A 26104-nucleotide genomic window follows, 5' to 3' on the forward strand; every position below is an offset into this window, starting at 1 on the left:
TATTTATTAGTTAATGTGACTTTGAGCAGGTTACTTGTTTAAGCTTCAGTTTTCTCCATATTAAATAAAAATAACAGTATCTGTCTCATAAGGTAGTTGTGAGTACTAAATGATTTAATATAAGTGAATTACTTAGATGAGTACCTGACACATTGTAAACACTCAGTAAATGTTACCTTTTATTAAATTTTTCCAGCAAATTGCTTTTTATCTAGGTTTTCAATATGATTGATATATTCTTAGTAGTCTCTTAATTTTTAGTTTCATTTAGAGCATGAATGAGATCTGATTATTGTTATGTTTTTCTTTTTGTTTTGCATAGATGCGCTGGAGTGTCAACTTACCAGATAGACTTCATTTTTTTTGAGACAGAGTTCCACTCTTACTGCCTAGGCTGGAATGCAATGGCAGGGTCTTGGCACGCTACAACCTCCGCCTCCTGGGTTCGAGCAATTCTCCCGCCTCAGCCTCCCAAGTAGCTGGGATTACAGGCATCCATCACCACGCCCAGCTAATTTTTGTATTTATAGTAGAGATGGGGTTTCACCATGTTGGCCAGGCTGGTCTTGAACTCCTGACCTCAGGTGATCCACCCACTTCAGCCTCCCAAAGTGCTGGGATTACAGATGTGAGCCACCGTGCCTGGCCCCAGGTAGACTTTTCAAAGACCTAGTTGTTGATTTTGTTTGATCAGTTCTATTGAATTTGTTTGTGGTTTTAAATTTTTTAAAATTTCTACTTTTATCCACTTCCATTCATCTATTTGTGTTTATTTTGCTATTTTTGTTCTGTTTTCTTTAGCTTCTTGAGTTAAAAACCTAAATGCCCAGAATAACTTGTAAGGCTATAAATTTCCCTGAGTATTGCTTCAGTTGTATCATGCAAGTTTTGAAATGTATTTTGTCTCACAGTTGTGTAAGTTCCATTTTTATTTCTTATTTAATACCCAAGTGTATAGTTGAGGGATTGATGTTATCGTTGGTGATTATTTTTCTCCATGTATCCCTCAGACCCATAATTCCACCTTGATCATTATGGACTGCATCACTGTATTGCCTTGTCCTCTGGGTTCCATTTAGGTTCGGCCAGTGGGAAGGACCTGCAGATCAAAGGATGGAGGAAAGAGCGCCAGAGAGGTTTGGGTGTTTCTTGTCTGAATCCTTTACCTCTATGGCTACTATTTGTTAGTGATTGCATTCCTGTACCTAAAGCCACAACTTTTTTTTTTTTTTTTTTCGAGGCAGGGTCTTGCACTGTTCCCTAGGCTGGAATGCAGTGTTACCATCATAACTCACTGCAGCCTCCAACTTCTGGCTCAGGCGATACTCCCAACTCAGCCTCCTGACTAGCTGGGACTACAGGCATGTGCCACCACATCCAGCTAAACTATAACTCTTATTAGGGGATTCTTCTTGAGAAAGGCTTTGAGCAGCCATCTTATTTCCTGCGTTTGTGCTTTACCACCTATGAGACCTGTAACCCCCTCTACCGCTGTTACTACTTTCATTCAATTTAGATCTCAGGCCACTGACTGAGAAAGGCCTTCTTTTGAAGAGCTGAAAGCTTGTTAGGCACAATGTTTTCTTGCCATCTACCACTTGATTACTCAGCCAGTGGAGCATATTTCAGGTTCTCCTAAGTCAGCCCTACTTCTAGATACTAAGTACTGTGTCAACCATACATCCTAATGCACAGTGACTGGTTTTTGGCACCAGGGACTGGTTTCGTGGAAGACAATTTTTCCACAGATGGAGGATGGTTTCAGGATGAAACTGTTCTACCTCAGATCATCAGACATTAGTTAGAGTCTCATAAGGAACACACAACCTAGATCTCTCACATGCACAGCTCACAATAGGTTTCCTGCTCCTATGAGAATCTAATGCTGCCACTGATCTGACAGGAGGCAGAGCTCTGACAGTAATGCTCACTCACCCACTGGCCCACCTGCCTGCCGGCCGTAGGCTGTATTCCTAACAGGCCATGGACCAGTACCAGTGCTGTGTGGGCCTGGGGGTTGGGGACCCCGTTAATGCAGTAAACAGAAAGCTGTCCGTGTGCCATAAGCAGAAAGGAATTTAGCATAGGGAATTAGTGGTTAGATTATCATTGGAAGGCCTACAGGATCAAGCTCTATCAAAGTTACTATGCTCATGAAGGCAAGAGCACGTGATCATGATCATAGTTACAGTCCAGGAATCAGAAGCCATCACCACATCTGCTTCGCAATAACCTAACAAAGTGATACCTTGATATTGGAACTTGGAATGTCTCCACTGTCTCTACCACATCTGCAGCTGTGTTACCAAGAAGCTGGAGAACCCATATTGGAATACTGCTATAGAAACATTTTGCCTCACAGCTTTGTTTCATAGAAAAAAAAAAAAAAAGAAAAAGAGAAAGAGAGAAGGAGGGAGGGAAGAGAAGGAATGAGAGAACAAATGGACAAATGAAATAACAAGGCCAGGAGTGGGAGGATCAGAGGATCACTTGAGGCCAGCAGTTGGAGACCAGCCTGGGCAACATAGCGAGACCTTGCTTCTATAAAAAATTATTTTAAAGAATTAGCTGGGCATGGTGGCATGCACCTGTAGCCCTAGCTACTCAGGAGGCTGACACAGGTGGATTGCTTAAACCCAGGAGTTCAAGGCTGCGATGAGCTTTGATGAGGCCACTGCACTCTGCCTTGGTGACAGATTGAGACTTTGCCTTTATTATTATTTTAAAAAAAAAAAAAAAAAAGAACAGATGAAACAAAAGCCAAAGGAGCCAAAAGTGGACTTCTGCTTCTCTTCCACCTTCCCAATCTCTTACACAGCACTCCTACTTGGGGAAACCCTAATTTATATCTAGAATCCTAGCTGCAAGATAATTTGAGAAATGTCAGATGTAGCTTTCCTGCCTCTGTAACACAAGAGGTACACTGGAAGAAGGATTATAGAATAGAGATTGAACAAGCCAGTTTGCCATATCTATCTTAGGGCTTAACCTTGCTTCCCCTAAGAAAATTTAACTGTGATTTTTTTTGTTTTGGTATATTTATTGTAATACTGTTATTTTAATGATCTTCAGAGTCAGAAAGCAGACTGATTCATGTCTTGAGACTTACCTAGAGAATTACATGCTGCATTAAAGTTAAAAACTTAAATCATACAGAGTTTTGGAAAATATTCCAACAGCATCCCTTCCCTTAAAACAAACTCTTTGAGGTATCTTGTTTTAATTTCTATTTCTTGGATTATTTGTAAATTTTACAGTATTATATTTTGGGTCATTGTATTTCTCCTTCCAGTGATAACATTGAGTCCTCTTAGTCTGAGAGGAGTAGATGTGCACTGAAAGATGATATAAGAGAAGGACTACACCATGGAATACTATGCAGCCATAAAAAAGGATGAGTTTGTGTCCTTTGTAGGGACATGGATGCAGCTGGAAACCATCATTCTTAGCAAACTATCACAAGAACAAAAAACCAAACACCGCATGTTCTCACTCGTAGGTGGGAACTGAACAATGAGATCACTTGGACTCGGGAAGGGGAACATCACACACCGGGGCCTATCATGGGGAGGGGGGAGGGGGGAGGGATTGCATTGGGAGTTATACCTGATGTAAATGACGAGTTGATGGGTGCAGCACACCAACATGGCACAAGTATACATATGTAGCAAACCTGCACGTTGTGCACATGTACCCTACAACTTGAAGTTTAATAATAATAAATAAATTAAAAAAAAAAAAAAAAGAGAAGGACTAAGGGAGGAAAGAAAAAGTGAAGTGCCCAGGCCCAATTCCCATTTCTTGCCCTAGAATCTGATTACCTTCATTTTATCAGAGCTAGATTCCCTACATACTTTCAAGGTTAATTCCATTATATTGGAGGCTGACTCCTCCTTCTATAAGACCATTTGTTTTAATCAGAATCTTCTATCATCATTCTGCTCTAAGAGGCTGAATTGAGAAGGGCGGTATAACCTCATCTCGGACCACTCAGGCTAAACAGCAACAGAACAAAGTTTAGAAAATGATGGATACTATGTCTAACATGAGTATTAGCAAAATAAGCATGAAATACCAAGATTGTTGTTTTACTCTATTATCGTCATCATTAATTACTGTGTTTTGAGAGTAAGAATTCTCCAATTACTTTAGAAAGGTGTTGAAGTTCTGATGTTGCTTTCTTAACTGTTTTTTAGACAGGGTCTCACTTGGTCGCCAGGCTGGCCTCCAATAGAACAATCACTGTTCACTGCATCCTCAACTTCCCCAGCTCAGGTGATTATCTCATCTCAGCCCCCAAGTAGCTGGGACTACAGGCATGTGCCATCATGCCCTACTAATTTTTTTTTTTTTTTTTTTTTTGAGATGGAATTTTGTTTTGCTCTTGTCGCCCAGACTGGAGTGCAATGGTATGATCTCGGATCACTGCAACCTCCACCTCCCGGGTTCAAGTGATTCTCCTGCCTCAGCCTCCCCAGTAGCTGGGATTACAGGCGCATGCCACCACACCCTGCTAATTTTTGTATTTTTAGTAGAGATGGGTTTTTGCCATGTTGGCCAGGCTTGTCTCGAATGCCTGACCTCATGTGATCCATCCGTCTCGGCCTCCCAAAGTGCTGGGATTACAGGCATGAACCACCGTGCCCAGCCAAATTTTTGTATTTTTTGCAGAGAGTGGGTGTTGACATGTTGCCCAGGTTCAAGTAATTCTCCTGCCTCGGCCTCCCAGAGTGCTGGGATTATAGACATGAACGACTGCACCGGACCTTAACTTTTAATTGCAGAAACTTCGGGTCATTTATTCTGTCTTAAACCCTGCTATTCCTAGAGGGAAGAGTCCCTGGGAATAAGACTTTTTAAATCTGAAAGACTAATTTTTCTGCCTCTTTGCATCATTTGAAGTTCATTTAAACCATTCCTTTGTAACTTTCTTCTATTAGGGACAATATTGTATTAAAGGGATCTCTTACTCAAATCTCTTAAGTTGGTACCTTATCCTCTGTAGGTGAACTCTTTACTGTTTTTGGTGTTTGTTTAAATTCATTCTTCCTCTTTTCTTTTATTCCTGGCTGAGAAAGATAATTTTTACCCATTTTATCATGATTTTTTCTTCTCCAACTTCTTTCATACTTCTGTGTAAGTTATTAAATGTTAACCCTTTGTTGGCCATGTGTTCAGCTTTCATCCTTTTCCCCATAGCACTTAATCAGTTGAATGAAAGGAAGTGACTCTCACAAAACCTTTCACATTTAAAAGGAAGTTTTAAAAAATTTCTCTCTTCCTCGAGAGATTCCCCTTTCTTTGTATTTTTAAAAGTTACTATACATCTCTGAGAAACATTAAAGCATTTTTTTCCCTAAGTAATAATTGTGGATTCTTTCTTACTTGCATTTTTGATTTGACTAATGGAAGAATATTGTTTTTGTCTGTGAACATATATGTGGACCATATTTGCTATTCTCATAATGGAGCTTTCTGTCTAGAATAATTATACATATAAAATTTAAAGTATTATTATATCATTTTATTTTTTAAATATATCCTGAGTTTTAGTTTGTCAAACATAAAGCCCTAAAGTTGTATTATTTAAGATAATCTAGTTCCAAGTAGTAGCTGAGATTAGAAGCATAGCAAAATTCATGCTATCACTATCTATAATAGGAATAATATTTATTAATAGTGTTATTAAATCACAACTCTATTGACATCAAAGATTGACCATTAAGACCAAGTCTAGCCAGATATGGTGGTTCACACCTGTAATCCCAACAATTTAGAAGGCTGCAGTTAGAAGATCACATGAGCTCAGGAGTTCAAGACCAGCCTGGGCAACATAGTGAGACCCTGTCTCTACAGAAAATGTAAAAATTGGCCAGTGTGGTAGCATGTACCTGCAGTCCAAGCTGCTTTGGGGGCTGAGGTGGGAAGATTGCTTGAGCCCAGGAGGTTGAGGCTGCAGTGAGCTGTGATTGCAGCTCTGCATTCCAGCCTGGGCAATGAAATGAGACCCTGTCTCAAAACAAAAACAAAAACAAAACACTAACTCCGGTTTATAACCAAGATATGCAAGAAGAAATTCCATGTTTAATATGAATTACAAAAATTATTCTTGGGGAACAAGTCTGCTTTTTTTCTGCTTATGTTGTGTGATTTCTTCTGTTTTGGCTTCTTCACAGATCCTTGGGGCTCCAGTTAAAACATTTTTTTCTCTTTTACGTCTAAACATCCAAGAAAAGTAGGAAGTTGTTCTTTTATGTATTTTTTATTGTATTTATTAAAATGTAAGTCCCTTTGTCTCAAGCTATGACACACACAGTGCCTACATTACTTTTTGTAGTTACCTTGGTATTTTATGTGCAGCTATATTGAAAGTTTTCATTCTGTTAAAAGCATTGTGGAAAGAGGACTAGATGAGGAGTCAAGAGACTAACATCAATTAGTAATGAGATTCTGAATAAATCATTTAATTTCTCTAGAACTTGTTTCCCAGGATCATCCTTTATACCGTATCATCCTTTGGTATGAAATTTTTCTTAAATCTATTCTAGGGGATCGGAAACTATCTAGTGGATTGAATAAATGAGAGTAGGCCCTTAGAGGCTTCCATTAATTAGAAAATACAGGAAAAGAATCTACTCATTTCCAGTCTCTTTTTATATTAAAAATCCTGACTCAATTTTAGTTTTCCTTGGTTCTGCACCAGATGTTCTCTGAGTTCCTAGAAGCAATTCATGCCTTAAGGATTTAGGAACAAAAGTTCAAAGCTCAGTGTACTCGACAGGGGCACAGTGTTAGAAAGTGTACTAACTCCAACCAGGTGCAGTGGCTCATTCCTGTAATCCCAGCACTTTGGGAGGGTGAGGCAGGCGGATCGCCTGAGGTCAGGAGTTTGAGACCAGCGTGTCTCTACTAAAAACGCAAAAGTTAGCTGGGTGTGGTGGCGGGCACCTGTAATCCCAGCTACTCAGGAGGCTGAGGTAGGAGAATTGCTTGAACCCAGGAGACGGAGATTGTAGTGAGCCGAGATCACGCCATTGCACTCCAGCCTGGGCAACAGAGTGAGACTCCGTTTCAAAAAACAAAAAGTATACTAACTTCATTGCCTCTGGATTTTTTGAGTATTATTTATAGTATACATTGAGACTTCCTGTTGTTATTATTCCCACTATAGCAAATCAGTGTGCGCATTACTTTTTACTTGAAATAACGTATTTGAGGACATCCTTTATTTTAAAATCTGCATTGTAATTTATGTAGTTGACAGAATATAGCCTCCTATCTCTTATTGTTGAGGTTTTTGCTGATTAATCCACAACTTTCAATATTATATCTCATTAAGTCTTTTATTAAAATGGATTTTTTATTCTTTTTTCTGTTTTTTGAGACAGTCTCACTCTGTCACCCAGGCTGGAGTACAAGTGGTGCAATAGTAGCTCACTGCAGCCTTGAACTCCTAGGCTCCAGCTATCTTCTCCTCTCACCTCATCCTGTGTGAGCCATAGTATCCCGTTATCTTTCCTTTTTTTTTATTTTTTATTTTTTTATTTTGGGATAAGAAGCAAGGGAAATAAAGTTGGATGTTATCTCATAATATCCAAACATTATATTAAAGTTTACTCCATGCTCTCCTCATATCCAACATTTTGCCAATTGTGTTTGATCTTCTGGCCTTTGTCTTAAAGCAGTTGAAAATGAAGTTTTGCTTCTTCTCCTTGCTTCTGCTCTGCATTTGTTTAAGTGACTGATACGTGCCAGTTAATTAGCTAGATTTCAAATAATATTAAAAGTAGCATCAGAACCAGGGAGATATCAATCTACCATTGCTGGCTTCTCTCCACTTAGTTAAGACAATCCACTGCTATCCTTGCTTTTTAGTCAATAGAGTATAAAAGCTGTGTGAGTCAGTTTTCTCCCATTGCATCTCTTAGTCGTTTGATGGGTATGTTTGATTTTTATTTAGATTTTGGACTTAGGTAGTATTGCACTTAAGTACATTTGTACTGTTGTGTAGAGAAATCTTAAGGTTACTCTTTTTTAAAATGTTTGCTATTTATTACATCTCATATAAGAATCATTGGATAGGATTTCAGTGGAAAATATTAGAAGCCTACAGCCGGACAAACTTATTAATATATGTGTCTTACTTTTTCTTGGTTTATTTAAAAACTTTTAAATAAACACTAACACTAAAAACATCCTTTGAAGGCATTTTTAAAACTCCGGTATTCCTATTACCTTCATCTGTAGTTGCTGAGTAATAACAGCACTGAAGAAATAATGTTCAGATATTTTTTCAAAGGTCTACTTCTGATAGGAAAATGCTTAGTAATGACAGAGGCACGCCCTCCAATTCAGTGGCCATTTTGTACTGTAGTTCTTCTGGAGAAACAAGTGGGAATCATCAAAGAAAGAAATGTATGGATCAAAAAAGAATATGGACAAGAGGCAGTAAATTTTTCATTTAGGTCAACTGGAGAAATTAGAACCATGCTGTCTGTGAGTAGTTTAATCAGTTGGACCAATTTTAATGGACCCTTTTAGCTTAATCTCTTTAAATTCTATGATTCGATTTTACTTTGCTGATTAATTAACTAATGCTTGAATTTGGGGCTTTTGGTATACTAAGTTAGAAATTATGTTGAAATGTGAATGCTCTGAAAAGCATTTCCTATTATTTTATGTCTTTAATATCCTGATATTATCTAAGGTTTAAGGGAGACAAAAGCACAAAGTAGTTAATTTCAGATTATACTTTGTGATTGTGTACTGAATTAAAGATAAGTGAAAAGTCTGTAGAAATTTACTACATTGGCAATACAATTATGGAGAAATTTATTTTCCATCATGGGATTTTGTTAAATTTTGACAGAGATTTAGCCTTTTAAGTAGATTCCTCATTAAAAATTGAGAAAAATCACTGCCTTTTATAATTTGTTACAGTTTTACTCATCAGTTTATTTTGTAATATTCTGCAGCTAGCCTGGAAAAACATGGAAATCATAGCAATTAACAAGAGGAGTTTAATCCTTTTCAGTGGTATTTTCCAAAAACGATATATTGTTGTTCTATATGTGATAGTCACATTTAGACCTATAGCTTTAAGCTGTATTCAAAGATAAAATATTTTTTTAAATGCTTTGAAATAACACATAATAATTTTCAGGCACATATTTTCCCATCAAATCCCTTTAGTTGCAGATACCTTTTCCCTAGAGATTTTATTTTGAATTAAAGATCTTTTAGAGGTTCTGTTGGCATGGTAGAAACTTTTAAAAATATGTAATCTACATGGTAGTATGTAGAGAATACTTTTTCCCCAGAGAAATTACAAATTGGTACAAACTTGAAGAAAAGTTACATATAACTTGGTGAATTCTGTAACTTGGGAATGGAAATTAAAGGCTTTTTGATCCTTTGAACCAGAATAAGCACAGATTCATATAGGTGTGAAATCTGCGTTAACAAAGTTACTTCTCAAACATTACACAATTTTGGGCTTTTGTGCCAATGCTTTGTGCCTTATACGCCCTTCTCTGTTAGTAGCTAGTGTGCCTGTGTTTTCTTGCTTTTTGTATTTAATATGGACTGCATGGCCCAAATAACATCTGACATCTGACAATAGTTAGCATTTTGCCAAACCTGATAATGTGGTTTAGATATCGTACTGACATTTTAAATAAAGGAATATGTAATAGTTGAAGTAGAGCGTTAGTTTTGGGGTTGGTTTGGTTTGGGGTTTTTTGTTCGTTTGTTTTATTTTTTGGATTTTTTGAAACACAGTCTCACTCTGTCGCCCAGGCTGGAATGCAGTGGCACAATCTGAGCTCACTGCATCCTCTACTTCCCAAGCTCAAGCGGTCCTCCTGCCTCAGCCACCTGAGTTGCTAAGAGCACAGATGTGTACCACCATGTTTGGCTAATTTTTGTAGTTTTTGTAGAGACAGCGTTTCGCCATGTTGCTCAGACTGGTCTCAAATTCCTTGGCTCAAGTGATCTACATGGCTTAACCTCCCAAAGTGCTGGAATTACGGGGGTGAGCCATTGCACCCACCCCATCGTTAGTTTTTTTTTTTTTTTTTTTTTTTTTTTTGAGACGGAGTCTGGCTCTGTCACCCAGGCTGGGGTGCAGTGGCCAGATCTCAGCTCACTGCAAGCTCCGCCTCCTGGGTTTACGCCATTCTCCTGCCTCAGCCTCCCGAGTAGCTGGGACTACAGGCGCCCGCCACCTCGCCCGGCTAGTTTCATCGTTAGTTTTTATATGGATAAGTGTATTGGCTCATTCTATTCATTTACTAAACTCACATGTAATTGGGTACCTTCTTTTTTTCTTTTCTTTTTTTTTTCTTAGCAGACCTTAACTACCTTTTTCCACACAGATAACACATGAATATGTTCTCATTGTAAAAAATTCACATAATACAGGGAAAGGATCAGCTCTCCCTTAAGCCCCCTTTTCCTTTGCAAGTTCACCTTTCTCCCCAGAAGTACCACTGTAATCACTTTGGTAAATTTTCTTTTTTTAATTATTTTTTATTTTTACTTTTTATTTTTTTGAGACAGTCTCACTCTCTCGCCAAGGCTGGAGTGCAAAGGCGCAATCTTGGCTCACTGCAACCTCCGACTCCCAGGTTAAAGTGATTCTCCCACCTCAGCCTCCCGAGTAGCTAGGACTACAGGCGTGTGTCACCACGCCTGGCTAATTTTTTTGTATTTTTAGTAGACACAGGGTTTCACCATGTTAGCCAGGCTGGTCTCAAACTCCTGGCCCAGGTGATCCCCCCACCTCAGCCTCCCAAAGTGCTGAGATTACAGGCGTGAGCCACTGTGCCTGGCCAATGTCGGTGTATTTTCTTTCAGATTATTCTCAGCGTAACTACATTCATCTATATGTGTATGTGTGTGTGTGTATATATGTGTATATATATGTAACATACATAAATGTGTTATTCCATTTTGTGGGTTTTTTAAAACATAAATGGGGTTTTTAAATGGCTAGTAATAGTCAATATTCTTGTATGTATATTTGACATGCTTTTTTAATTTTACTCATAGACTGGAAGCTTAGTGGTAAAATTGCTAGGTCAATGGATATTTGCATTTACATTTTTTTACCTATACTCCCACTAGTAGTGTATGATGTGTCTGTATTCCCATGTTGCCAAAACTGAGTATTCTCAGACTTCTTAATTATTGCCAACTAATAGGTAAAAATTATATCTTTGTTTCAATTTGCATTTCTTCAAAGGTGAAGTTTAATATGTTTTCATTTATATTGACCCATTTGTATTTTTTTCTTTGAACTGCTTCTTTATATCCTTTACCCATTTCTACAATTTAAAAAAATATTCTTCTTACTGGTTTATATGGGCTTATTATAAATTAAAAAGCTGTTGCATCATGTTGGCTGAATTTTCTATCCATTATCTCTTTTTTTTTTTTTTTTTTTTTTTTTCTTGAGACGGAGTTTTGCTCCTGTTGCCCAGGCTGTAGTGTAATGGCACCATCTGGGCTCGCCGCAACCTCCGCCTCCTGGGTTCAAACGATTCTCCTACCTCAGCCTTCCGAGTAGCTGGGATTACAGGCATGCGTCACCACGCCCGGCTAATTTTTTGTATTTTTTTTTTTTTTTAAGTGGAGACGGGGTTTCTCCATGTTGGTCAGGCTGGTCTCGAACTCATGACCCCAGATGCTTCGCCCGCCTCGGCCTCCCAAAGTGCTGGGATTACAGACGAGAGACACCGCTCTGGGCCTCCATTTTCAATGAGTTGTTTTTGAAACCCATTAAGCTAGTTTTGAAAGTAATTTTTAAGACTAGAGTACCATTGTCTCTGTAGCCCCCAAGAACCTTTGCAGCCAATTTCTAACCTTGTGTAACGTGAGGCAAATGCTCTTACTGAATTTTCTTTTTTTTTTTTTTTTTTTTTTTTTTTGAGAGGGAGTCTCTGTCTGTTGCCCAGGCTGGAGTGCAGTGTCATGATTTTGGCTCACTGCACCCTCCGCGTCCTGGGTTCAGGTGATTCTCCTGTTTCAGCCTCTCGAATAGCTGGTATTACAATAAACCCACATTACAGTCTCCCACCACCATGCCCGGCTAATTTTTGTATTTTCAGTAGAGAGGGGGTTTCAGTACATTGGACAGGCTGATCTCAAACTCCTGACCTCAAGTGATCCGTCCACGCTGATACCCCAAAGTGCTGGGATTACAGGCATCAGCCATGGTGCCCGGCTCTTACTGAATTCTTACATGTGAGCTATAGCTCATCTGAAGCAAAAATAAGGATTGGGAATAAATGTAGATATTATCAGGAGAATAATGCTAGCCTATTTTGAGTTTTCTAACTTAATCTGTTAAATAGATTTAAAATTACAAGTTTAGTTTCTAGTTAAGTAAAACAAACAACTATACACAGTACTACATTAGACCAAATTAATGAACTTCTTTACTCAAAATTATTTGCAATATGATGGGGTAGATAACAGCACTGAATCTATCAGGTTTTTCCGACCCAGAAAAATCCCTCTTCTCTTATTTACTACTATCTGTCCTTGTGACTTTGGGCCAGTTCCCTTGGTCTCTCTGTGCCTTAGTTTCCTCATATCTAAAATGAACCATGCCTCATAAGGTTATTGCAAAGATCAGACAGGCTTGTATATACAAAAAAAAAAAAAAAAAAAAAAAAAAAAAAAAAACTTAGATTAATTCTTGGCCCTGTCTGAGTACTCAATAAATGTTTAGTACTGCTGTTGTTTGTAGGGAGATGGGTGGAAAATAAATCAACCAACCAGATAGGAACTACACTGATCATCCTCCTGTGAGAAGATTGTGCATCTGGGTAGTATCAAGCAGAATTATCAGCCTCCACTGACATCACCAAACCAGAGGTTAAACTTGCTGTAAACTCAGAAATGGGCAGTGGGAAAAGATCAAGAGCCATTATCAAACAGTCACCACTTATAGCCCCATAGCCTTGGGAAAACACAGCACTGGAATATTATTTTGTTTTGTTTTGTTTTCATTATCTTGTTCATGTTGGTGCCTGCTATGGCTCTATTTCCCTTGGAAACTAAATTTCTAAATTGGTAATCCATTGCCTCCTGATTATTTCTCTTCTCTGAATTTATACCTTAAAATTTCTTGACTTCTTCCCATTTGCTACTTTATATTAGCCTTAGGCTAATAAATACAGAGCACTCTCTGAAGGATGAATAAAAATCATGGAGCCTGTAGATCGTAATAACACCAATTTTATATGAGCATTTTCCAAAATATTCTTATGAGAAAAAAGTCTGTATTGGTATGTTCCCAGATTGTGTAGCTTCTATGAAACTTAAAACCACCAATGGAAGGGGACAATTTAAGATGAAGTTAGCTTGAAGAGAGACAAAAATATGATTGAATTAAAAATTATACCTTGCAGGGTTCAGCATTTTGAACCTTATAGAATATAACATATGATATATATGGTGAACTTGAGAGAGGTGGTTTCTTTTACATCTCAATTTTTCTCAAAGAGACAATTTTATATTATAGTTTAAAAGTATGAGCTTTGGAATCAGACCAACTGGGTTTACATTCTGATGGTGACTTTAAGCAAGTTATACCTCTTTATGACTCATTTCCTCATCTGTAAAATGAGAGTAATAATACAAATACCTCTTTATAGAGTTGTTAGAATTAAATGAGGTATTATAAAACTTGCTTAACTCAATACCTACTAAATAAGCAACTCAGCAAATGTTAACTATTTTTAGTGTTACTACATTGTTTTTCAGGCTTGGCTCTGCTGTTTTCTAAAATATGTATAGTAACTCTGTTAGGGCCCTCCTGTCTTCCCATACCATTATCTCTAGTTGATCTTACAGACTACATACGTTTCTATACTGTTATATCATATGAGTTTGCCACCATATTTATATGCTAAAAACTTGAATCTATACATTCAGTAGGCTACTTTCCTGACCTCCAGACATTTTAGGTCTACGCCATTCACATTTGACTATCTCATAAGGCACTTCTAATACATCACCTTCATCCTCAGATTTGTTGCTGCGCCACTGTTTCATATTTCATTAAATAGCACCACCTGATTCTTCAAATCAGCAATCTTAATCTTGATCCCTCCGTTGCCAACCATTTTCAATCAGTAATCAAGTTATTTTGATTTTAATACTTAAACACATTTATTAAATGTTTTCATTTTTCTATACCTCTTGTAGTCCAAGTATCCAACAATAAGAGACTGGATAAATAAATCATGATAGATTCATGGAATTTAAATGGTATAAGGACACTGAAAAGGAATAAGGTACAATATATGTCCTAATATGGAAAGGTCTCTAAAATACATTCAATGAAACCAAGTGCAGAGAAAAGTATATAGTATATTTCCATTTATATAGAAATTTTGAAGGCTATTCATACATATGTAAGTGGATACTAAATTTGGGGGGAAGGATTCATGAGCTAAATATTTATTACCTTTTGGATGAGAGACTAGGGGACTAGGGTAGGAAAAACAAAGTTATTTCTCATTTTATATCTTGTTGTATTGTTTAAATTTTTCGTATAAAAGCAGCAAGACAGTAAAAAACAAACAAACCCAGGTTGAGTAGTTGAGCTTAGTGTCCTTTTACAGATGAAATAAGTTAACTTTTCTTGTATATCCCCAGAGAGAAGTTAATGGGCGAGAACTACCCAAGTAACTAGTGCCTGACACAGAGTAGGCACTCAATAAGTATTTGGCTAGTGATAAAGGAGTAAATGATGATTATCCCTTTTCTATCCAGATGATCTTTACACTGGAAGCTGTTAGCACTCAGTCATTGCCATCTGCAAGAGAGAACAGATAGTGTGAGGGACCAGAATCAGAATTTGGCCAGTAGTTAGTGCAGACTACAAATTGCTTTTCTGAAAGGGTATATGGCCCTGAGATCAGCTCTTCTGATAAAGGGAAGGAGAGAGTCTCAAGGGTGCATCAGGGCTAGTGTGAAGAGCTTGGAGAGTTCAGACACACAGAATAAGTGACATAGGGCCCGGCGCGGTAGCTCACGCCTGTAATCCCAGCACTTTAGGAGGCCAAGGAGTGCAGATCACTTGAGGTCAGGAGTTTGAGACCAGCCTGGCCAACATGATGAAACACCATCTCCACTAAAAATACAAAAATGAGCCAAGTGTGGTGGCGCATGCCTTAAATCCCAGCTACTTGGGAAGCCGAGGTAGGAGAATCATTCGAACCTGGGAGATGGAGGTTGCAGTGAGCCGAGATTGTGCCACTGCACTCCGGCGTGAACAACAGACGGAGAAAGAAAGAAAGAGAGAAAGAGAGAGAAGAAGGAGGAGGAGGAGGAGGTGGGGAGAGAAGGAGGGAGGGAAGGAAGGAGTGAGGGAAGGAATAAAGGAGGGAGGGAGGGAAAGAAGGAAGGAAGGAAGGAAGGAAGGAAGGAAGGAAGGAAGGAGGGAGGGAAGGAAGGAAGGAAGGAAGGAAGGAAGGAAGGAAGGAAGGAAGGAAGGAAGGAAGGAAGGAAGGAAACATTGCAACAATGACTACTGACTTGGAAGATAGACAATCATTGACTGTTCTTAGCCAGAAAAGAAAGAAAAGAAAAAGAAAGGAAGAAAGGAAGGAAAGAGAGAGATGAAGAAAGAAGTGACATAGAAGAAAAACAGAAAGAAGCATTGCAACAATGACTACTGAGTTGGAAGACAGACAAAGATTGACTGTTCTTAGCAAGCAAGCAAGAAAGAAAGAGAAGGGAAAGAAAGGAAAGAAAGAGACATAGAAGAAAAACAGAAACATTGCAACGAGTACTGAGTTGTAAGATAGACAGTCATGGACTGTTCTTAGCCCAGTAGAGGTGCTGGATTGTGGACCTGTAGTATTGATATTACTAGTGTGTCAATATCCAAAAGAAACCATTCAGTAAAGTGCCATTTGTGGAAGACGCTAGGTTTATTGAAATATCTAACTTTCCTAGTTAATATCTGTGGCCCAGATAGTCAGATTTGCACTTCTTTTCTTATGTTGACACCCTAACAGAATTTTTTAAAGAAGGAAATTTTTTTTTTTTTGGAAGACTGAATTTCAGTTAGATGAGCATGAAGTTTATGTAGAAATAATCTCCCAACAGCTTAGCTTAGCTATTCTTAAAGTTTTTAAAATTTAAGGCTCTACTGGAGTAAAACGATGTTATATAGAAAATTATTTTCCTCAGATATTTTTAATACGTAATAACATTTCTCAACCTATTTAAAGGTTCATATTGATCATCACAATACTTCTTTAAGTGTAACGAAGTGCTGTAGTATTTTGGTTTTATATTAGTAGCTGATTAAAATTTCAGTGCACAAATTCTAATGTAGTTATTTTGAAGGTAGCTCATTTCACTCTTAGAAAGCCTGTTGAGTTTTTGCAACAGGCTGTTGAGCATTGCAAGTCATGAAAAACAACTAATTTTCCATTTTGGTCACTGCTTTTCACATCAGTCATCATCCCAAAATAAAAAGTAAATAATGAAAGCAGCTGCTAGGCTACTTATTTTTTTGTGATTTTTTTCAATCTCTGATTGAACTCGAAATGCTCAAAAACAGGTTCTCAGCCTTAGAACTATTGACACTTTGGGCCAGATAACTCTTTGTGAGGGTTGTCGTGTGCAATATAGGATGTTGAGCAGCATCCCGATCTCTATGCACTAGATACCAGTAGCACTGCTCACATCCACCCCACAGTTTTTGGGGGGTTTTGGGATTTGTTTTTTTAAGATGGAGTCTCGCTCTGTTGCCCAGGCTGGAGTGCCGTGGCACTATCTTGGCTGCAGCCTCCGCCTCTGGGTTCAAACGATTCTCCTGCCTCAGGCCTCCCAAGTCATTGGGACTACAGATGTGCACCACCATGCCTGGCTAATTTTTTTTTTTTTTTTTTTTTTTTTTTTTTTTTTTTTTTTAGTAGAGACGAGGTTTCACTGTGTTGGCCAGACTGGTCTCAAACTTGTGACTTCAAGTGACCCACCCATCTTGGCCTCCCAGAGTGCTGGGATTATAGGTGTGAGCCACCATGCCTTGCCGACAGGTTTTGTTAGTTTGTTTTGAGACGAGTCTTAAATGGCTTACTGCAGCCTTGAGCTCCAGGCTCAAGCAGTCCTTCACTTTCAGCCTCCCAAGTAGCTGGGACCACAGGTGCACACCACCATTTCTGGCTAATTTTTTTATTTTTAGTAGAGACAAGGTCTTGCTTCATATTGCCTAGGATAGTCTCAGATGCTTGGCCTCAAGCAGTTCCTCCTGCCTTGGCCTCCCAAAGTCCTGAGATTACAGGTTTGAGCTACCCCACCTAGCACACCCCTCAGTTTTAACAATGAAAAATGTCTCCAGAAATTGCCAGATGTGGGGAGGGGGAGTTGTGCAGTGATGATCTACTTTGAGAACCACTGCTTTATAAGAACATAGTAGTTTTTTTGTTTCTACTTTTTTTTTTTAACTGTCTTGTTTAATGGTGATTTAAAACATGGCTCAGAAAAATCACATAATTGAGAATAGTTTATTCCGTGAACTTTATATTAGCTTGTGGAAAGACAATGTGAATAATTCAAATTGACAGGTAAGTAGACACTTATTTGTGCCTTCACTGAGACTAGCAACTTGAAATCATGTTGCTAGAGGATACCTTTGATATTTGTTGACCTTGGTGAAAATATTAAAAAGCATAGACATTGTTGCAGGAAGTTTACAAGTCCAAATACTTGCTCATCATTTTCTGAATTTTTAAAATAAATACATAAAATAACGTGTACAAGTTACACTAGTTGATACACATGTGATTAACTCATAAATTTATTTTAGATCTTAACTATATTAACTTTTGCTTTTTGTCATATTCTCTTTCAGTAGAGGTTAAAAGTACCACTGCTATGGAAGTACCACTACTAGATGAAAGTTTGAGCTGAACGTGGTGGCTCACACCTGTAATCCTAGCACTTTGGGAGGCCAAGGTGGGAGGATTGCTTGAGGCCAGGAGTTCAAGATCAGCCTGGGCAACATAGTGAGACCCTGTCTCTAAAAAAGAAAAAATAGAAATAAAATCACCTGAGACTATTAGATGGAAGTTTGTAAGACTCTAATGGGTTTTTTTCTGGTTTTTATTTTGTTTTGTTTTGTTTTCTTTTTTAGAGACAGGATTTTGCTATGTTGCCTAGGATGGAGTATGGTGGCTATTCACAAGTGTGATCATAGGCCCTACAGCCTCAAACTCCTGGACTCAAGCAGGCATCCTCAGTAGCTGGGACTGCGTGTGCGGTGTTTTAAAATCTAAAATCTAAATGGGCCGGGCATGGTGGCTCACGCCTGTAATCCCAACACTTTGGGAGGCTGAGGCAGGTGGATCACCTGAGGTCAGGAGTTCGAGACCAGCCTGGCCAACCTGGTGAAACCCTGTGTCTACTAAAAATACAAAAGTCAGCTGGGCGTAGTGGCTGACTCCTGTAATCCCAGCTACTTGAGAGGCTAAGGCAGGAGAATCACTTGAACCTGGGAGGGGGAGGTTGCAGTGAGCCGAGATGGCGCCACTGTGTTCTAGCCTGGGCCACAGGAGCAAAACTCCATCTCACCAAAAAAAAAAAACAATAAAATGATTTTTTTCCCCAGATTATAATAATAATAAGTTGAATATTTTCGAGTTTACATTTTTGTTCCATAGTATTTTCTTAAGCCTTTTATACCAGACTTTAGGAAAACCTAGCATCTGATTTTTAAAAGACTTATTATAGACCTTAAGATTGTATTTTAAGGGGGAGAATACTACAACGAAAACTCCATGGCCAGGCCTGGTGGCTTATGCCTGTAATCCCAGCACTTGAGCTCAGGAGTTCCAGACCAGCCTGGGCAACCTGGTGAAACCCCGTCCCTACCAAAAATACAAAAAGTGAACTGGGGGTAGTGGTGCACACCTGTGGTCCCACCTACTTGGAAGACAGAGATAGGAGGATTGCTTGGAGGTTGCCATGAGCAGAGATAGCACTACTGCACTCCAACCTGGGTGACAGAGTGAGACACCATCTCAAAAAAAAAAGAAAAAAGCTACATTTACCCATCACTCAGCTTCAGCAGCTGTTAACATTTTACCAAACTGTCTCATCTATTCCTCTCCCCCTCTCCCATCTTTTTTCTTGGTGTATTTTAAAGCAAATACCATATGACTCCCATTTGTCCTGTTGTAAATAAATAAATAAATAAAAATAAAGCAAATATCAGACATTACCTAATTTCACCTGTAAATGTATCAGTATGTATCTCTAGCAGACAAGTACTTGCTGTGATCTAGGTGTGGGTTGTCCCTGCCACAACTCATTTGAAATTTAATTGCCGTGCAACAAAGTTGGGAGGTAGAACCTTTAAGAGGTAGGACCTAATGGGAAGCATTTAGGTCACGAGGCTCCACTTTCATGGATGGCTTGGTGCCATTCTCACAATGGTGAGTGAGTTTTTGCTCTCTCAAAACTGAATTAGTTCTCTTGGGAATTGATTAGTTCTTGAAAGAGCAAGTTATAAAGTAAGGACATTCTTAGTGCTTGGCCCCTTTGCACATAACCACTCCCCTTTTGACCTTCTGCCATATTATATCTAGGCAGCAGAGCCCTTACCAGAAGCCAGTGGCATGCTCTTGAACTTCCCAGCCTGCAGAACTATGAGCTAAGTAAGCTTCTTTCTTTATAAAATATGCAGTGTCAAGTATTCTGTTATAACAACACAAAACAGACTAAGAACTCTTTTTTTTTTTTTTTTTCCTTTTCCAAGATAACACTGGCCAGGCACGGTGGCTTACACCTATAATCCCAGTGCTTTGGGAGGCCGAGGTGGGAGGATCACATGAGCCTAGGGGTTGGAGACCAGCCTGGGCAATATAGTGAGACCCTGTCCCTAAAATAAAGAACAATTAGCCGGACATAGTGGCACATACCTGTAGTACCAGCTACACAGGAGGCTGAGGTGGGAGGATCCCTTGAGCCCAGGAGTTTGAGGCTGCAGTGAGCCATGCATGCCACTGCATGGGTGGCAGAACGAGACCCTGTTTCTAAATAAATAAATAATGATAACCCCAATGTAATTATCTCATCTAACAAAATTAATAATAATTTCCTAATAATCTAATACCTAGTCTGTGTTTGGGCTTCCTTAAATTCTCGAAAATGCCTTCTTACAGTTGTTCCAAGCAGGATCGAAAACAATGTCCATATGCTGCACTGGGTGATAGGTCCCTTTAGTCTTACCCCACCCTCTTGCCTCTTTTTTTTTTTTTTTTTTTTGAGACAAGATCTGGCCCTGTCATCCAGGCTGGTGTGCAATGGTGTGATCTCTATTCACTGCAACCTCTGCCTCCCAGGCTTACACCATCCTCCCTCCCACCTCAGTCTCCCACCTCTCACTGTTTTAAAAGTCATTTATTTGTTGAAGAAATTTGATAATTTGTTTTTGGTGTGTGTGTGTGTTTTTTTAAAGACAAATGCATTTCATTATTTATTTAGATATGTCCTTGAGTCATAGGAACTAAATAATTTGATCTGCAGGATTTCCATACTCTGTATTTAGCTTATATTGTAGCATAAGATGGCATTTGGTTTAGCACAAAATTCTGTATTTTAAAATACCACTTTTGGCCAGGCATGGTGGCTCGTGCCTGTAATCCCAGCAATTTGGGAGTCTGAGGTGGGCGGATCATTTGAGGTCAGGAGTTAAAGACCAGCCTAGCCAACGTGATGAAACCCCATATCTACTAAAAATACAAAAAATTATCTAGGCGTAGTAGCGCATGCCTGTAATCCCAGCTACTTCGGAGGCTGAAGCAGGAGAATCATTTGAACCCGGGAGGTGGAGGTTGCAGTCAGCCAAGATCATGCCACTGTACTCCAGCCTGGGTGACACGGGGAGACTCTGTCTCAAAAAATAAAAAATAAAAATACCACTTTTTTATCTTGTTTCTCAGAGTGTGGTGAGTTTTATTTTACTACCTGAACAAGTTTAGGAGTCCCATAGCATTCTTACTTTGTGCTTAAGGAAGCTGAAACAAGGAGAGGATTTTTCTGGAAACAGAGCATTCCTAGAAAGTACCAGAGCACTCAGTATTTCCTTGGTAATGTTGAAAGCTTAATGAACCATGGTTTTATCAGAGGTATCACAAGATAAAACTTTTTAGGAAAAACTTTTCCTGTTTTGTTTTATCCCCTGTGCCTACATGTTGCCTGACATGGAAGATGTTCAGTAAGTATTTATTATTGAATCAGTTGCCTAATTCTGCCATCTTTGGCCCATTCTTCTCTCACCCAAGACCTGAAAGCTTACAGCTTGTTCTATCTATAAGAGTTTAAAGCAGTTTAAAAGAGTGAAGCTAATAATAAAAGCATTGTAGCCAGATACAACTGCTCATGTCTGTAATCCCAATGACTCAAGAGGCTGAGGCGGGAGGATCCCTTGAGGCCAGGAGTTAGAGACCAGCCAGAGAAACATAGCAAGACTCCATCTCTACAATAAATTTAAAAATTATCTGAGTATGGTGGCTTGCACCTGTAGTCCCAGCCACTCAGAGGGTGAGGTGGGAGGATTGCTTGACCTCCAGAGGTTGAGGCTATAGTAAGCTATGATCATGCCACTGCACTCCAGCCTTGGTGACAGAGAAAGACCCTGTCTCAAATAAAAGCTAACCAGCAATGATGTAGTGATGACACTGGTACTTGTACAGAATACATCATGAATCATGTAGAAAACAAGCGTTGCCATAAGTGAATGGTCAAACTGTATACATCTGGGAGATCTGATGTCTTGTCTTTTCTTTATTTTTTTTTTTTTTGGAAATGGAGTCTCGCTCTGTTGCCGAGGCTGGAGTACAGTGGCGGGATCTCAGCTCACTGTGACCTCCACCTCCCAGGTTCGAGAGATTCTCCTGCTTCAGTCTCCCGAGTAGCTGGGATTACAGACGTGTGCCACCATGCCTGACTAATTTTTGTATTTTTAGTAGAGACGGGATTTCACCATGTTGGCGAGACTGGTCTCAAACTCCTGACCTCAAGTGATCCACCCGCCTTGGCCTCCCAAAGTGCTGGGATTACAGGCGTGAGCCACTGCACCCACCTGGATCTGATATCTTTATGTGGGGCCTGCAGGGAGTAGGACTGGCAAGAAATGCCAGTAGTGTAGGACTTGGATGAGATATTTTCTATGGGGTTTTCCTGTCTATTTTTGTTTATTTTTATTGCAAAAATGTTTCAGCCACCAGAACAATCTTAGCACAACCAAAGTTTCTTGGATGTTTTTCATTTAGCAAAATTCTTTCTGGTGTTATGATATGTATTTTCTGTCAGCTAAAACTTACAGGAATAGTGAACCACAAAGATTTCCTGAGGAGCTCCCACATGCTGTGTCTGAGGTTTCTCGTATTTCTTTTGGCATCAATAACATTCTCCAATACTTCGAAATTATAGTTTGAGTCCAGTGTTAATGATTTCTCTTCAAAAAAAACCAACTTAAATAAAACATTTGTGGTTTTATTTTGCTTGAACCAAGGAAAAGGCATAATAGAGACAACTATCTACTCTGCTTTACCCTCCACACAAAAACACCCCTTTCTAAAGCTGCCATATAATACTTTATGAAAAATAAACATTTCCTTGTATTTATTAGTGTATAAGCCTAATATCCCAAAACCTCTAAATATAGTGGTCAGAACAGTTGCAATAGGGACCCCCTCCTTGCTGTAAAAGAAAAAAAATGTCAAAATAAATTATCTTATGTTGGATGATCAGGTTTTAATAATAAGACATTATTTGCCTTTTTCACTCCCATTATTCTCATGTGCATGTACAGAGTACAAAAAGCTCGTCAGATGGTTGGATATTCTATATTAACATTTAGCTATTTGAAACTATTACTTGTTGTTTTGGTATGGCTATTCCTCTTTGATGCTACAATGATCAGAAAAGACTTAAAATACTTCTGGCTTTCCAACTATATTATTTGTGTAAGCCTTGATTTTTCTGTATACTTCACCCAAAACAATAAATTACAACACATTGAATGCGAAAGCAGATATAAGTATCCAGCAATTTTCTATTAAGCCAAACAATAAAGAGATTTGCAAAAAGTGTAAAACAATGTGTTCTTCTCTAGGAATTTTTTTCATTTTGGAGAATTTTTTCATTAAACATATGTTTAACATTGTAACAGGTTTATTGCTATCTTCAAGTAAAATGGTAATTTTTTTTTAAATTTTACTTTTGAGTTCTAATATGATATCATTAGATGTCCATGTAAACAAAAGCTCTTTGGGGCTCTCAATAATTTTTTAGATTATAAGGAGAGCTGAGACCAAAAAATTTGAGAACTACTGGTCAGGATATGGTTTTCTGAGATCTATTAAATAATACACAAGTTATTTGACAGTTTCAGAGAAAAACTGATAGCAATTTTATTCCTAAACATTTTTAAAGAATTAATGTAAACATAATGAATAGAACTTGAGTGTTCATAGTGTTCATACGGTATCTGGGTTTACATGTGTTAGGAAGTGATGTGATTTGCACTAACAGCCAAAAATAGAAAATGCAAATATGAAATATAACTAGTAGAAAATAGAAAAATAGAAAAATACAAATATGAAATATAACTAGTAGATAACTAGAAATTACATTTTATTGAACCTGCAGTACATTCACCTCAGTCTCCAAAGGTTGTCTTCTATGAAACTTTGTCAAATACTTTGTTACATACAGTCATAAAACAAAGTATGGTGATCACCTTGGTAAGCCAGATTTCTCCAGAACTGTAAAACAGTGCTTTCTGAGATAAAACTGATCTGTTACTAAAGATGGGGAAGAAACCAAAACTACTGAGGAATCACTTATAGTTATATAGCACAAATGGATGTGCCACACCTTTAACAAGAAGCCTGTGAAACCAGTCAAAAAGTTAATGGGAAGTTTTATTTGGAGAAAAGGCAGAATAAGCTACTGGTAGAATTTGCTGTATCACATGATACTGTTGGATATGATCTGTGATATACAAGGTGAGTGATTAATGTGCTGCTGTTGTGAAATGTGAAATAGCAAGTGTTCCAGATTATGGTGATCTGAACTGAGTATGTATATGTGCCCTCCGCTTATATACAGAACATATTTGAAGAACAAAATATTCTTGTTTCTCTTCTGATTATCATTTTAAAAAAAACTATACTGTATTTTGTTATTTTGTGATCTGTGACATAAAGTGAAAAAGGAAAGGACATTAGGGTCAGTGATGAGAGTATTAGCTATGTGTACAGTAAAAAAGGGCATTATAATCTCAATAAAAAGTTTGTACTCATCTCAACTCTCTAAGTCTCTTGCCGAGAACACTTAGCAGTCAAGAATATGTCTCCTGGTTTTGACTGAGTCTTTTATTAGAAGAGGAGGGCAGGATGGTTTGCACCTATAGTCCCAGCTACTCAAGAGGCTGAAGCCAGAGGACAGCCTGAGCCCAGGAGTTCTAGGCCAGCCTGAACAATACAGTGAGACCCTATCTAAAAAAAAAAAAGAGAGAGAGAGAAAGAAAGAGAAAAAGAAAAAAAGAAAACAAAAAGAACAGGAGTCAGCAAATTAAGGTTTTTGGGCCGGATTTGCCACTGTGACCTGTACCCCCATTTTTGTATGGCAGGTTTTAAAAATGTTTTTAAACAGCTAGGGAAAATATCAAAAGAATATTTTGTGACATGTGAAAATTATATGAAGTTCAAATTTCAGTGTCTATAAGTAAAGTTTTATTGGGACATGGCCATACTCATTAGTTTATGTATTGGCTGTGTCTGTTTTCTCACTACAGCAGCAGACTTGATTAGTTGTGACAGAGACCATATGGCTTGCAGAGTTGAAATATTTACTATCTGGCCTTTTACCGAAAAAGGCTGCTGACCCAGAGTTAGAGTAACTTCCCTTTGATCCATCTTATTTATTGTTCTTCCCCATGGGAGTTCATTTGAAGAAAGGGTTCTACTGCCTTAAAAACAATGTTTTTTTTTAAAGTATGTAAGGTCAGCCCAAACAAATGAACTGGCATTCTTGTTCTCTTGCCCCCACTGGGGCAAGAGCAGGGTGGGGTTCACAGTTCACTTTGAAAATGCAGATTCAGTAATTCAAGGTAATATTTGAATATACATTATGGGTGATATCAAGATTAACCATTTGTGCTGCCAGAAATTTTAAATCTGGTAGAGGGATAAGAAACATATTTTCCTTATATTACTTTTTTTTGAATATTTTCTTTAAAAAAGAGATTAAACATAGCTTAAAAGAAAGGCATTTGACTCAATTCCTGTTCTCTCAAATTGTTATTCCACAAATTGCTACCAGTCCAGCAGATTCCCACTCTTCCTCAGTCTTCTGAATGCAAGAATATATTCCCTAAATGTCTTGGTCTATCTTAGCTATCTCTCCTGTTTTCATAGCATCCAAATACTTTCCTGACATTGTTAATTTGCTCGGTTGTATTTGTACTGAACTGTAAGTAACTTTTTGGTGTCTTCCTTAATAGACATGGAAAGGACTGTTTCTTATTTTAAGTAATATAGTATTATCCTGCTTTTTCTAACTGAGTGAACCTGTTTCCTCATCTGTGGAATTGGAATAAAAATAATAATGATGGTGATAATAATACCTTTTATTGTTGTGAACCTTAACCTAGAAGATGAAAGTAAAATACTTAGTTAAGAATTTGCCAAATTTGCCACATAGTACTTTAACTGTATTGCTCTTTTTTTTTTTTTTTTTCTGTTGTTTTATCTCTGAAACCTAATTACAGTCTTTTTGGAGATTTAAATATTTCATTGCATGGAATCAAGATTGATTGATTGATTGATTGATTGATTGATTGATTGATTTTTGTGAGACAGAGTTTTGCTCTGTCACCCAGGCTGGGGTGTAATGGCGTAATCTCGGCTTACTTCAACCTCCGCCTCCCAGGTTCAAGCCATTCTCCCACCTCAGCCTCCTGAGTAGCTGAGATTACAGGCACCCGCCATCAAGACTGGGTAATTTTTGTATTTTAAATAGAGACAGAGTTTCACCATGTTGGCCAGGCTGGTCTTGAACTCCT

General features: G+C 38.3%; 1 protein-coding gene across 13 annotated transcripts in view; it reads left to right on the top strand.

The window, feature by feature from the left end:
- VEZT (vezatin, adherens junctions transmembrane protein) overlaps positions 1-26104 on the top strand; it is an 81340-nt gene that overhangs the window by 5279 nt on the left and 49957 nt on the right. For 3 of the 13 annotated variants that reach the window (XM_073021007.1, XM_073021014.1, XM_073021015.1), the window contains exon 1: positions 352-652. The exons of 6 other annotated variants lie outside the window; for them this stretch is intronic. In XM_073021007.1, coding sequence (XP_072877108.1) covers positions 536-652 — 117 coding nt within the window. In that variant the 5' untranslated portion in view covers positions 352-535. Of the gene's footprint in view, positions 1-344; positions 653-26104 lie in introns of those variants that run through there. 4 more of the 13 variants (XM_037996681.2, XM_037996682.2, XM_073021012.1 and 1 more) reach the window with 3 other exon arrangements.

The sequence above is a fragment of the Chlorocebus sabaeus genome, chromosome 11, assembly GCF_047675955.1.
Source record: "Chlorocebus sabaeus isolate Y175 chromosome 11, mChlSab1.0.hap1, whole genome shotgun sequence".
In the NCBI taxonomy this organism is placed as follows: domain Eukaryota; kingdom Metazoa; phylum Chordata; class Mammalia; order Primates; family Cercopithecidae; genus Chlorocebus; species Chlorocebus sabaeus.